Below are 12,445 nucleotides of genomic sequence, written 5' to 3'. Positions count from 1 at the left end.
GGTGCAGATTTTTGATGATGGGGTATATATTTTAGTTTCTCCTCTATTTAATTTTATAAGGAAGACTAAAGATTCTGAAAGAGTTGCTCTTCTTAATAGCCATCGTACAAAAAACAGAAGTACTGCAGTTTAGAAACTGGTAACAAAAAAGTAAGTGGCCTTAATAAACAGGAACATGAAACAAAATTCTAAGAGGAACTGGGGGGAGAAGTTGGATATATGCTATTCTATTAAGCTATATATGCTTAATAGCTTTAAAATAGTGGCTACTTCTAGCTTTCCAAATGAAATGTAGCCTTTCAAAGACTGCCTAACTTTTAGTATTGTAGATTTTTTTTTTTCTGTCATAAGTTCATCAGGTTGGATATATTAGCACTGGATATTCACTCTTAAATGTTTGACAAAAAAGTTCTGAGTCGTCTTTATTTTCAGAAGAATTGTTCTCCAGTGAAATGTTTTATACATTGTATTTAAATTTGTTGTGCTGGAAAAATCTAGATTTAACTAACCAGATTTAATAACCTATGTTTTCTAGCATAGCAGAGTCAGGCTTTATTTAAGCAGCAAAATTCCAAGATGCTGTAAGGCCTCCTAAGTTGTGGTGCCATTTGATGCTGCTCATCTCAAATCTGTGACAAAATAAATATGCAAATGAATTAAAACAAATAAAAAATTCAGGGTCTGTTTTTTTCTGTAGAAACTAGCCATTCATGTTTGAGGTAACATAAGCCCTGTTTCAAGTACATGAATCTGTAGACATTTGAGTTAAAGCTTACTTGCAGATTTCTGTGGAAAAGGCAGGATTTTCCTGTCCCATGCCATGTGCACAGGTTTTCATGTGGCTCCATGGTTTTGGGGACAGGGGAGAAATAGACATCTTTCTGCACTTGATACCAAGTTTAAATGTCTTCTCTAGCCTAAATAGCTCCCCGCTAAACCTCTCTTGCAGTATGGCCTTAGTGCTAGTTTTAATTCCTTCCAGTGGGAAGATCGGCGAGACATTACTGCAGGTGTTCTGAACTACTCTGTTATGTTTTGTAAGCCCAACAGTGCTTTCTATCTTTCTTTCTCAGAGTGTCAGAATTTTGCATTTTACATTGATGTTTTCTTCTCTCCATCCTTCCCCCCTCACCTCCCCACCTCCTTATCAAACCACTTTCCCCAGGAGGTTGAAGCACTTTTCAAAGGAGACAATTTGCCTAAGTTCATCAACTGTGAGTTTGCCTATAATGACAATTGGTTCATCACATTTGAATCGGAAGCTGATGCACAGCAGGTAATGCTGTTTTTTGAAGCATATTAGAATGTAAGAGTAAATAAGGATGACATGAGGGTTAATTGACAGGTTGTAAACTGTATTACAAATGTGTAACAACTTAAAAAGAAAAACACCCCACAATGTAAAAACAATAACGCTTTCCCTTAGGTAGTATCCAGTTTTCAGTAACTATTAAACATAACACTTAAGAGTTTGGGGTTTTTTTTTGTCTTTTTCCATATCCCGGCTTCCTGGTTAAAGTTATTATTTTTTTGTACTGAGAGTGTTGACTTTTTTGAGTGACACATTGAAATGTTTCAATCATAACCATTAAAGTCTTGTTTTAATGCTACTGAAGCACTTAGTGATAAGTTAAATGTTGCTAAATGCAGATGATGTACAAGAGTTTGCTATACTGTAACATTAGCAGATACTCCAAGAATTATTGTTAGGCTTAGCCTATCAAAACTTAAGTTTCCTTCATTTAAATTACATTTGACAAATCTAACAATTTCTTTTTTATAAAGGCTTACAGATACCTTAGAGAAGAAGTGAAGACTTTCCAAGGAAAACCAATTAAGGTAAATAGAGGTTTATGATGTTAGGGGTGGGGTGTGTGTGTATGTTCTGGTGGTGCTCATTGTGATTTCTAATATAAATTTAAGTGGTCCAATTTCAGCAGCTGTTTGACCTGGAGGTGGGTTTAGAAATGTAGCACATATGACTTCACCTTTCCTCTTCCTCATTTCTGGTAGTGGTATATCCAGCCCAGCAGCCGGGAAGCATTCAGCTGTTCCTGCTGTCCTTGAAGGACAAAGCAGTGACTGATAAGTGTCCAGTAAAAGTTTGAGAGCTGCTAATTTCAACCATCCTATATAATTTGAAAGACTGCTGTAATAAATAATCTAATCTCCTTTGCAGGCAAGGATAAAAGCAAAGGCAATAGCTATAAACACATTTTTGCCAAAGAATGGATATAGACCTCTGGATATGAACCTCTACACGCAGCAGCGCTACACAACATCCTTTTACATACCTCCAGTATACAGTCCCCAGCAGCACTTCCCACTGTACAGCTTAATTGGCCCACAGACCTGGTCAGCCACGCACAGCTACCTTGACCCTTCACTGGTAAGTCTCTTGATTCTGAAACAGTTGTATTCTTTTCCAAGCTGATACTATTTTCTTATTGAGGTGTAGCAAACATACCTATCCTGAAGAGAGGAGTTTAAGATTCCAGTTCTTCTTGAACAACAGTCCTTCAAAATCCTTGCCATGGTGTACAAAATGGATTATTTGAAAATTGTGTCTGATCTCAGACTGGAGTGTGATTCTCTTCTTAAAACCTTTTAGGTTTTGAGGCAGTTCTTTAATAAAGACTTGTCAAGATACCAAGTTACCTTGATCCTCTAACAGGAAGTTAGGTTGTATGTTAACATGCTGAATTGCCCTGTTTGGCATGTTCTTAAAGTAGAATATTTTCTATGCAATAGACTTCTGTCCTCTTTTGGCAATGAAAAGTAAAATTGTTTTTGCTAATTACAGAAATCACTTTTAAATTGCTTTTTAAATTATTTTCTTAAAGGGGCTGTTGGTAAGGCTTGAAGCTGTGGTGGAAGCAATAAATCCTTAAATACTCTAATGAGATATCTACTATATCCTGCAATGCTTCTTCTGTCTTCTGCATTGTGACAGTCTCATCAGAATTACCTTGGCCCCTTTTAGTTTGCCTTTGTTACTCTACAAATATGTGGAGTTTCCTGTAATGACTGGGAGGTTCAGGTTTCCTATCTGGAGCCTCTTTCTCCCCTCTGGAGATGACTCTTTACTTGTAGCTCAAAAAAAAAAGAGGGGAGCCATGCTCAAAATTACAAGTTCTTTAGATGTTTTCTTTGGCAGAGGATTAAAGTGTCCTTGAACAAACTTGAGCAAACATCCTCTGTACTGAACCATAGCTAATTAAAAAGTTGGTGTGCTAAACACTTCACACACAGGGAAGGGAACCAGAGCCCTTGCAGGGGGAGTTGTTCGGAGGGGGGGGATGAAAAATGTGGAGGAGACAAGGTAACACAGTGAGCAGTGTTATTCCAGGAAAAAGCTGTCTTGTTAAGCTGCAATGAATGTGAATCTGCCTGTTCAAACACAGCATACTGTGTATCTACCTTATGTTAACCTGTAACTTTTTGTATCCAAGAAAGCTTACTAGTCCTAGCCTTTGGGGGAGATTTGAGTTTGCCAGCATTAAAGATCTCCAGCTTTTCTTAGCAAAACAGGAAATCAACTGTCTGTACTTTGCTTTTCACAGTTCTGCAGTGTATTTTCATTGGTTAGCTGAATTTTATGTACGTGACTGTAACGTGTTGTTTCTTAATTCTTTTGTAGGGAGAGCTATATTTGAATAGAAATCACTTGAGGAGAACAGGGACCATGAGGAACCATGACACAGCAATAATTTTCATGAGACAGGGTTGCAGTTTGCATGTAGAGACTTTTGTGAAAATACAGCAAAGTTTCGTTATTCTGCTTCAAACATAAACCCTACTTTATGTCATCTCTAATTTGAGACTGAATACCCCAGTAGTGTGGGCATACCATTTTTGTTCTGAAACTTGAATATGGCAATACATGTCCTCAGGATTCTAAAACTACCTCATTCTTCATCATGTACTTAAATCATATTTGAGAAAAGATCTAGTTTTTCCTGTTTGGGGAAAAATAAAAAAGGAAATAGAAAAGAAAGTATATTTGAACCAGTTGACTTCTGTGAAGATGCTTTTGGTATTATTGGAAAATGGGAATTTTTTTTTTTTCCTCCAAAAGGATCACACATCATTGTAAAAAAGAAGAGTTGAATATTGCTAGGGTCCCTAATATGTTCAGTGTCTTCTCATTTTTCAGGTTCAGTGGTTGCTTACTAGCTTTGATTGAATTTTGCAGCATTCAGGTTGTAACTCTTAAACCAGAAAGCACTTCAAAGCATTATTTTGATGAAACTTTGTTCCTCAAGGAGCTTTGTTACAGGCCTTCTTTAATGGCCTTTTTGTGAAGCCTGAGGTAGCATTTGCTGTCGTGCATACTAGATTAGGCTAGCAGTAGTTTGATATGACACTTTGGTGTTAAATTTTGTTTTCCATTGACTAGTGATTTAACTTGCATAAGAAACCTTTTTCAAGCTTAAATGTACCTTTATAGCAAATGGTCTTGATCCCAGCTGTTTCTCAACACTTAATAGATTGTAGAAAGAATGCTTTTTTTCTGTATTGTAGTTATTTTCAGGAGGAAAAGACAAGCAAGCATTTGCTGGTGCTAACAGTAACATTCCTTAAATGAAACTCACACATTTAAATAAAAAACACAAAAGTATGCTAGTGAGATTGGAGAAATTACTTTGAATGGTTTTTTTTGGTTTGTTTGTTTGTTTGTTTTTTGTTTGTTTGTGGGTTTTTTTGTTTGTTTTGGGTTTTTTTTGTTTTTTTGAGGCATCTTTTTACTACAGGACATAAATATGCATCCATCCCAGAAAATGTTTTGCTAATGTTGCTTCTTCAGACAAGAAGACAGTGTTTCACATGTAGAATAAGGTGATAAGATCTGAAAATCATCAGAGTTCTGCTTAACATCCACTTATTCTCTAAGCTTTATTTAGATGTCACATGGAAGTAGAATGAGGAACTAAAAGGAAGTTGTTGGGTTTTTTTAAGGAAGGTATTCACATACAATTATAAGAGAAACAGTTACAGGCCATGTAGATTAGAGGCTCTGACAAAGTATCTTGGTACTCCAAAGTCACGAGTGGTATGGTGTGAAATAGGAGGAGAGCTGTTTAACTTACAGCCAAGAATTTTGGTTTGATGTTTTTCAATCTTGAACTATCATAAGTTGAATATGTGGAGTGACTAACTTCTCAGAAAAACAGAAGCTTGGGGTTTTTTCAGAAATTTTGTAAGTTAGCTACAAGGCAGTAGACAGATGCTCTGTTGCTGTTTGAGACAATCTTTTGAGTACTGTCCTGCACAGAATGACATAAAATATGGGGTTAAGAAAAGTAATACTCAGTTTGTTTATAATGATAAGCATGCAAGACATTTTTTTTAGGTAACACCATTTCCAAATACTGGATTTATCAATGGATTCACATCTCCAACCTTCAAGCCTGCTGCTTCTCCACTGACAACACTCAGACAATATCCTCCCAGGAACAGGCAAGTTCATCTATCTTTTAACAATACTGTTTTTTATCTGGCACATGGGATTTTCATCTGCTTATTTTAGTAACACCAGCTAACTTGAGAATACATGTGAAACTGAATCTGGTGCCAAAGGTGAGGCTAAAGGGGCAGATGATGCTCCTGATGTTAATGGATGTAGTGTTTCGAGATGTAAATGGACAATCTGAAAGCCGAGAACTTGTCTGTTCTGTGATTTAGGGTAATAAGCTGAAATATTCTGAGATGACATGTCATCAGCAAGATTACTCATATAGTAAAGGTCTAGTTGAAAACAGAGAGGGAAAAGATTAATTTTGATAATTCACATGGCCTGTTACAATGAATATTGATCATTCTTATAAATGAAATAAGTGATAAAGGACTGAAGATCTTGCTTCTTCTGAATTCTGTGAATAGGCTTAGGCCTCAGAAGATCTCTGGTAGTGTGTGTATGTTGAAACGACTTTTGAATTTATAGGAATCCTAGCAAGTCACATATACGACATACAATACCCAGTGCAGAAAGGGGACCTGGGCTTCTAGACAGTCCTACAATATTCAACTTTTCTGCTGATCGTTTAATCAATGGCGTCAGGAGTCCACAGACGCGGCAGCCGGGACAAAGCAGGACACGGGTGCAGAGTGCGACCACCAGTTACACCAAGAGGGAAGTGGGAACTGGGCGGATGGAACAGACCAGCGTTGACTCATCCCCTGGATTAGGGAGAGGAAGGTGAGTGTGCTCCGTAGTTGTCCTCTGAACAGCCAAGTATTGCTGCTTCTAAACTGCTCTGTTTAGTAGAGGTGTGGTATTGTTACGGTTCTCAATGCTGCTTTAAACTCAGACTCTCTCCTCAAACCTAAAATCTTGCCAAGTACGTCACAGAAAGTGTTAAATACTGAACAAAGGCAAAGCAGACTTGCATACTTTTGTACCAGATGAAAATTATTATTGCCAACTGATGAACAATTTAGATCTAATATCTAATCCTCTATCCTTTCTTCATCTGGTGCAAGAAAGTTTTTGTGTATTATTTGTTTGACTTTTATTGAAGGAGTTCTGCCCAATTCCATTGTTCAGTTTTGTAGATTGTACACCTGAATGTGTATTAGCAGTGCTCATCCTTCACTTTTTCAGTTGAAGCATCAGAATTTTGACCAAACTGGACATACACACAGCAAAGATGATGGATTGGTGTAGAGGGAGGAAAAACTGCTACAGGCAACTAAGGAAACTATTGTTATGTTGTTTTAAAAGCAACCAAACAAAAACCACAGCCAACTACCTGAGGAGCTGAAAACTGGCATATTTATAAATACAGTTCTAATAAGTGCTTCATAAAAATATTGTGCAGCTTTGATAATGGCCATATTTATGACTGCAAGTAAATCACATTTTGAGTGACTTACTGAATTGGAAGATAAGTGTTTTGCAGATGATCCTATTTCAGACTTGTATCATTGCAAAATTAAATGGGTATTTTGTGCGAGGGTTGAAATACTTTTCTAAATCTAATTTACCAAATTGTATTATAACTAATAGATGAAAGTATGATTAAGAACTCAGGAAACAAGATTGCTCAAAAATGTACAGGAATAGTCAGTACTTAAAATTATATTTTGATGTTTCAGTATTGAATACAATTAGAATAATAAAAGTCAAACTAACTTAGAAAATATATTGATACTGAATTAGAATGCTCTGCAAATTTTACAGTGCTGCTTGGAGGGGTTTTATCTGAAGAAGGGCTGGGGGCAAAGTCCTGAAAATGTTTTGAAGGAGCCTTACCTGGATTGAAAATAGTTAGCTGTATTTGAGAAGTTACACTGGTATACAAACGTTCCTGACCCCTTATTTAGATACTGTAGCATTTTGTCTAACCCTTATAAGTAATCTCTACTGAGATGCTTTTAGCACAGGAATTACTTGTAACCAGTGTATTCTTACAATGACTTGCATAAGATGTATACTTTTATTTTAAGGACAGCTTCTAGGAATTTTTCCCTAAAACATTTCTTAATAACCTGTGTAGAATGAAGATGGATGACATAGCAATTGGAATTGATTTCTCCTGTTTTCATTAACTGCTTTCCATCCATTTATAGGCAAGGTTCTCATATCTTCATTCTTTCCCTTAGGAAAAACTCCTATGGCTACCGAAAGAAAAGGGAGGACAAGTTTACAGTGAGTGTTCATGATCTTATTTGTCTCTAATAGAGTAACAAGGCAAGAGTGTGGATATTATGTGGAGTAGCAGGTGACATAAGTTACTGCAGAAGCAGTTGTACATCACAGTTGATTAAAGGCAACAGCTCATTAGTCATGTGAGTTTACTGCATTTGGGTATCAGAGAAAATTTTCCATTAATGCAGAAGTCAGGGAAAAGTTAAAATTACTCTTGCAGTAGCAGAAAATTTCCATCTCAGTTTTTGTCACCATGCCAGTGTTCACATTCAGGAATAGCTAAACAGCTGAAGTTCAAAACACTTGATACTTCATTATCAGTCATGGTGACAGTGAAGAACATTATATAGATCCTTGTGGCATAATGTGTAGCAAAAATATTTATTATGAAGTGGTCAGTTCATTTCCTTAAATGCCTCTTCAAGTGCCACCAGGTAAGGGTATGCTACCACTATTAAAATACTGTGGTTTTGGGAAACTGAAATTCAAGGTTAATACTAAAGTAGACTTGATACTTGAAAAGGCTGCACTAAGTATAGATGAGAAAAAACATGGTTTTGAGGGATTTAAGGTTTGGTTTGATAAACCAGTCGTTTCCTTGCAATTAATTTTTGCCACACATGGCATATTCATAAAGCTGAACCAGGTTATTTCCTTATTCATGGTACAATTTTAAAGTAACACTACTGCATGAGCCATAACACTTTCCTAAAGGTTTGGAATTGCAGCATTTATGTGTTTGTGGCTCCTGCTGTTGAGTGGCCCAAGTGAACTTAGATAAAGGAGCGGGAAAGTTTAGCAAGTGATTCCTTCCTTTTGATTGCTTTTAGTTCTCATCAGAGAACTAAAAGTTTCCCAGAGGCAGTGAGACCAGATTGCATGTAGAATTCCCAGTACTTCTTCCTTTTGCCCTTTCAAAGCTGCTTGAGTTTTTAGAGTGATGTTTTCCTATTAACTTTCTTCTGTATTTAAAACAAGGAAGTGGTACAGGTTAGGTATGAGTGACTGGAGTGAAAGGATTACCTTGGACTCCTTCCTGAGCAGAGCAGCACTTCTGACAGAGCTGACTGCAAAGATTATTTGAACTTTGAATGTAAAAACTGGTAGATGTGACTTCTTTGGAGACCCACAGTTCCCTTCTGTCAGCACCAGGCTATAAATGCAGCCTGTGCAGAGGCGTTCCTTCCAGTCTCTTCTGGGCCAAGAATCTTTAGTCTGTAGTGTCCAGTGCTGCATCTTGAGCAGAGGTGAGAGCTGCAGCACACCCACAACTGCAAGGAAGTGTACTTGGAACCAAAAGATTAAAGTTTTCCCCCTTTAGACTGTGGAAATAACTGAATCCAGTAACCTATTTCTTGTGTAATGCTGTAGCAATTAGATAGTGTACACAGGACACCACTAAAACCAATATTTATGAATGGAGTAGTGACTTCTTTAGGAGATTTTTCTTTTTAAATGAAAAGGTATAGAGTTGTATGAACGTTTGCATGAAAAAAGAGCATGAAACTTATTGATCAGATTGTTTCTGAGGCTATAGACATAAGCCAAGTACTGAACCTACAAGAAGTTAACTTGAGAAATTTTGTGCAGTTAGCTTAAAATTCATTGAAATCCTCCCTCTTCCTGCTAATTTTAAATGTTAATGCCACCCTTAATATTTTGAGGGTTTTAGTATTCAACTGGGTCACTTAAAATGTAACATAAAAGCATTTGCTATTGCAGAACTGCAGTCCCCTTTAAGAAGAGCAAGTCCTGTGATTTGAAGAATGACTTTTAAAATTTTGAGTTGTTCCTCTTGCAGTTTGAGCTGGATTAGTGTAGTCTCTCTCCCTGACCTTTGACAGGTCATCTGCTTCAATTTTGGAGATTTGCAGTCTCCATTACTGTAGCATTCTTCCAGGGGGTAATGCAGGTCAGTAGCAGTGCTTGGAGTTGCAGTTGTTCTTGCTTATGTATTTTTTCTTTCCCTACTTTCCTCTTGACGCATAATTCTTTGGACATTACATGTAGCTTGTGAAAAGACCTCAAAATCGTCTTACATCTGTTGTTCTTTTTGTTCAGAAGCATTGTTCTCACATTCACACCATCTTGACTATATACTCATATTTTCCTTTTCAAAATAGGAACTGTTTCAAAGATTGATTTGCATTTGGTATTTTGCAGCAGAGATCATTTTAGCACAGGCCTCAGCACAGTCAAGAAACACTTATTTGAAGAAAAACTTCTTTGTTTACATGATGTAGGTGAAGTTAATTGGTAACTTCAGTTACAACATATTACAAAGGAGTTTTATTTTTCCTGTGTAAATATAACTTACAAATCCTTACCAGCAGTTCTCACAAGTGATCTTAAACTGTGATAATTTTAACTCCTGAACTGCTCTCTGTATGCAAAATAGTTGCATTTAGCACACAGATGTTGTTTTATGCTTGAGACATTGGTTTTCTTCTTAGATTTAGGTAGAAAGTTTCTGTTTCAAAAATAGTTCTGACACTTTCCTTTCTATTTTTACACAGTGACAATATAGATTAATACTAATTAGCTATAAATTGTTACTGCCTGTACTACATACAAGGCATGCTGTCTTGCCCTTTCTTGATATATCTGAAAATAATCTTGTTGACTTCTGTCTTTTTGTTTAGGATGTTACTAACTGTACATAAATGGGCATTGTATTTTCACCATATCATGATACATAATCCAGTCTGTTTTCCTTCCTGTGTCAGTGTGTCTGTCCTCAAGGAAGAGTCAGTGAGAAAACTTCTTACTATGCCAGTGCCCCTAAAGCTGATGCATATACCATGACATTGAAATAATAATTAAATATTTTAACGGCAACAGTGGCAAATGAAAGCATCTATTCCTCGGTACTCTGTGGGTTTTTTGGGAGATGAGATGGGGGAGCCTTCTCCAGGCGTTTGCTGATACAAATCAAGTGCAAAATACAGTTTAGAGGTACATATCTTTTCTGTCATCTAGTGCAGTAACCCCAACATGCTATTTCTATTCCAGAGAGGCCAAACACAGTCTCCACCACCCCCAAAACCTCCATCTCCCAGCTTTGAATTGGGTTTATCTAGCTTTCCTCCATTGCCCGGGGCTGCTGGCAATTTAAAGACTGAAGACCTGTTTGAAAACAGACTGTCCAGTGTGGTAATAGGAACGTCAAAAGAAAGAGTGAGTAGTGGATGTTCATTTTTGTTGGGAAAACAAAGAATTTCATACCTCTTGTTTTTTTATTTGGTTTATACATGGAAAAACATGTGGGTTTACATGGGATGTAAGAAATGTTCTTAAAAAACAGCTGTCAAATGATGTGCTACTGCCTTCTTCACTTATATCTTAGAATTTGTTGGGTGTTCTCTTTGAAATGGTGGGGAATATGGGCACCAGTTTAATAAGTAGATGTTAACAGCAGAGATTAGAAAATATGCTCTTTGCTGTACATAACTGCCTCAGGCTTTTGATAGACTCAGGTGAAAAGTATGTGATATGTTTTCCCTCCTGCTTGAAAGTAAGACTTCTGCGTTATATATAAAACACTTTAAAGTGACAGAGACAAACTTCTAAGCACCAAAATAAAGAAGCCGCCTACATAATCTCAATACACTAGGCATCATAGCTGGAACAAGAACTGCCACCAAAACCAGCTGGATCCTAGTGTTGCCTTGTCAAATTGCTCAGAAAGATAAAAATACACTGGAATAACTTGGCAAACACTGCTGTATAGATGTAGTAGAGATGCAGTTGAAAATTAATGTTCAGTAGTTTTTCATAGATTTCATTCTTAGAACTGTCTCTGCCATGCCATCTGTGAGTGACAGTATGTTCTCCTCCAGCAAGACTCACTTAACCCTCTGCACTGTGGAACGTTCTGGGCTATGAAAGTCTGTGTTGGCTTTTTTTGATAGCTCAAATTTAGCTTGTGTTTTTCTAGCTGTACCACAACTGAAGAAGTTAAGCCCTGGATTAGCAGTGCAAAGCGACATGGTGAACCACCACGATCTCTGGTGTCTTCTCCTGCAATAAGCTGGGTTTAGAATGTTTTCTTTGGTGCCCATGTGTGAGGGGTTGGTAAAGAAAGGGGGAGGCAGCAGGGCAGCCTGCACCCAAGGCAGTGACTGTACAGACAAGCCATCTACTCTGTCTCCTGCAAGTGGTAGGAGGGGCCGCTGTGTTCCAGGATTGCGTTTAGGGGGAATGTGCAGTTCAGAGCCATGGTAAGAGCAGTGTTTAACTTACTGTCAGCCACTACTACAGATGGTAGCCTGTTCTTGGCTAAGATCTATTAATTATGAAGTATTTTACCTCTGTTACTTATGAAGTAGTTTTTGACCATTGTATTTTAGGTTTTAAATACAATTCCAGCACTTGCTTTTAATGCTGCAGCTGAAAACCCTTTGTTCCCCCATTACAGATCTAGTACTTGATTTGTACTTGTGGTAAAGAACTTAAGACTTCTCTCCTATAGAGGCAGTCTTCATATCAGTCAGGCACTGAGGCTTTATGATACTTGCAGTGCACTGTCACATTAAAAATCATCCTTCGATTTACCAGTTTCATTTTCCAGTGTACAGGAGTTATTCTGTACCATTGTGTGGAAAAAAGGGATTATGCTACCTTTCCTTGTTGGCTTTTAAGTAAAGAGTAAGATAACAGCAGCTGGCTCCAAAGAGCAATTGTGTTCTACAAAGCTGTTTGAGCTAACATCGATCTTGCCAATGTATACAGGCTGCTTTTCACCTTGATCTCAATGTTTTTTCATGTCACTTGATGTGGTGTTACAAAGCACTG

General features: G+C 37.3%; 1 protein-coding gene across 5 annotated transcripts in view; it reads left to right on the top strand.

Moving 5' to 3' along the window:
• LARP4B (La ribonucleoprotein 4B) overlaps positions 1-12,445 on the top strand; it is a 56,050-nt gene that overhangs the window by 36,049 nt on the left and 7,556 nt on the right. For 3 of the 5 annotated variants that reach the window (XM_053943296.1, XM_053943291.1, XM_053943322.1), the window contains exons 8-14: positions 1,166-1,276; positions 1,786-1,839; positions 2,180-2,389; positions 5,354-5,460; positions 5,945-6,199; positions 7,606-7,651; positions 10,664-10,828. In XM_053943296.1, coding sequence (XP_053799271.1) covers positions 1,166-1,276; positions 1,786-1,839; positions 2,180-2,389; positions 5,354-5,460; positions 5,945-6,199; positions 7,606-7,651; positions 10,664-10,828 — 948 coding nt within the window. The remainder of the gene's footprint in view (positions 1-1,165; positions 1,277-1,785; positions 1,840-2,179; positions 2,390-5,353; positions 5,461-5,944; positions 6,200-7,605; positions 7,652-10,663; positions 10,829-12,445) is intronic. The other 2 variants (XM_053943305.1, XM_053943313.1) reach the window with 2 other exon arrangements.

This window comes from Vidua chalybeata, chromosome 1, assembly GCF_026979565.1.
Source record: "Vidua chalybeata isolate OUT-0048 chromosome 1, bVidCha1 merged haplotype, whole genome shotgun sequence".
Lineage (NCBI taxonomy): Eukaryota > Metazoa > Chordata > Aves > Passeriformes > Viduidae > Vidua > Vidua chalybeata.
This window is presented reverse-complemented; position numbering and strand designations above follow the sequence as displayed.